Source organism: Egretta garzetta, unplaced genomic scaffold (genome assembly GCF_000687185.1).
Source record: "Egretta garzetta isolate BGI_Z169 unplaced genomic scaffold, ASM68718v1 scaffold506, whole genome shotgun sequence".
Classification (NCBI taxonomy): domain Eukaryota; kingdom Metazoa; phylum Chordata; class Aves; order Pelecaniformes; family Ardeidae; genus Egretta; species Egretta garzetta.
This window is the reverse complement of record NW_009260065.1, coordinates 743,883-744,930: the sequence shown is the minus strand read 5'-3', so window position 1 is coordinate 744,930 and position 1,048 is coordinate 743,883. Positions and strand designations below refer to the sequence as shown.

At 57.4% G+C, this 1,048-nt stretch overlaps 1 protein-coding gene across 1 annotated transcript in view; it reads left to right on the top strand.

Moving 5' to 3' along the window:
- Window positions 1-883, top strand: part of LOC104128341 (cytochrome P450 26B1) — a gene marked incomplete at its 5' end in the record, with an annotated part of 5,476 nt that extends 4,593 nt beyond the window's left edge. Inside the window, 1 exon segment of the mRNA XM_009641101.1 lies at window positions 712-883. Coding sequence (XP_009639396.1) covers window positions 712-883 — 172 coding nt within the window.
- Window positions 884-1,048: the final 165 nt, after the last annotated feature.

The following is a 1,048-nucleotide window of genomic DNA, read 5'->3' as shown; positions in this document are numbered from 1 at the left end:
ATTTCCTACTAGCAAAACAAAATCTTGAGACCTGGCTTGTCGCTGTAAATCCTATTAACGTACTGATTGGAGTCGGAAACCTTTTAAAGTGCTCAGGGGATGATAAATCCGCCCTGTTTCTCATTGCCCAGGCCCTGACAGGTGCGTTGGGCGTGTGGGGCTGCCAGGCGGCAGGGGATGAGCAAAGCCATGGGATGCTCTGGGGAGGGCTGGCCGGCGTGCAGGGCACGGTGTGGGCGCGAGAAAAGCTGCTTCTCTTTGCCCGGCGGCAGTCGAGCACCGCAGGGTTCCTGGTAGGCGACTCGTGCCAGCGACCGCAAAGCAAATAAATAGCGACGGATCATCCGGCGGGTCTCTGGGAATAAACCCAGGAATAAACCCAGGATTCCCATCTCCCAGCCCTTTGCGCTGCGCTCTCTGCTTTTCTTTTAAATCTGCATCACGCTCGAGTAATAAACCCAAAGGAAATGGGAAAAAGCAGACAAGGCAAAATGGCTTTATCTTGTTCTCCCGCCCCCTCTCCCTGTGCAGTAGGGTTGATTCTCTCTGGTTTTCTCTCCATCCCTTCCCTCTTCTCTGCAGGGTTTCCAAATCCCCAAAGGCTGGAGCGTCATGTACAGCATCCGGGACACCCACGACACCGCCCCCGTCTTCAAGGACGTGGATGTCTTCGACCCCGATCGCTTTGGGCAGGGTCGAAGCGAAGACAAGGATGGCAGGTTCCACTAGCCGCTTCGAGCTCGCCACCAGGACTTTCCCTAAAATCACCCTGGTGCCTGTGGTCCACCCAGTCGACGGACTCAAGGTCAAATTTTTCGGACTGGATTCCAACCAGAATGAGATCCTGACGGGGACAGATGCCATGCTGGGGGCGACGGTGTAAAGCCCACGCCGGCAGCACGAGGGACGGGTGGCCGGGGGAAGGAGGGGGGGGGTGGGGGCAAGGGGACGAACAGAAGGGGAGAAGAGAGGGATGAGAAGCTTCTCCACAACGCTCGCTTCGCAGAGCCTCCGGGTCGGGACCGCTTTCTCCACCGGTGAAGCTGGC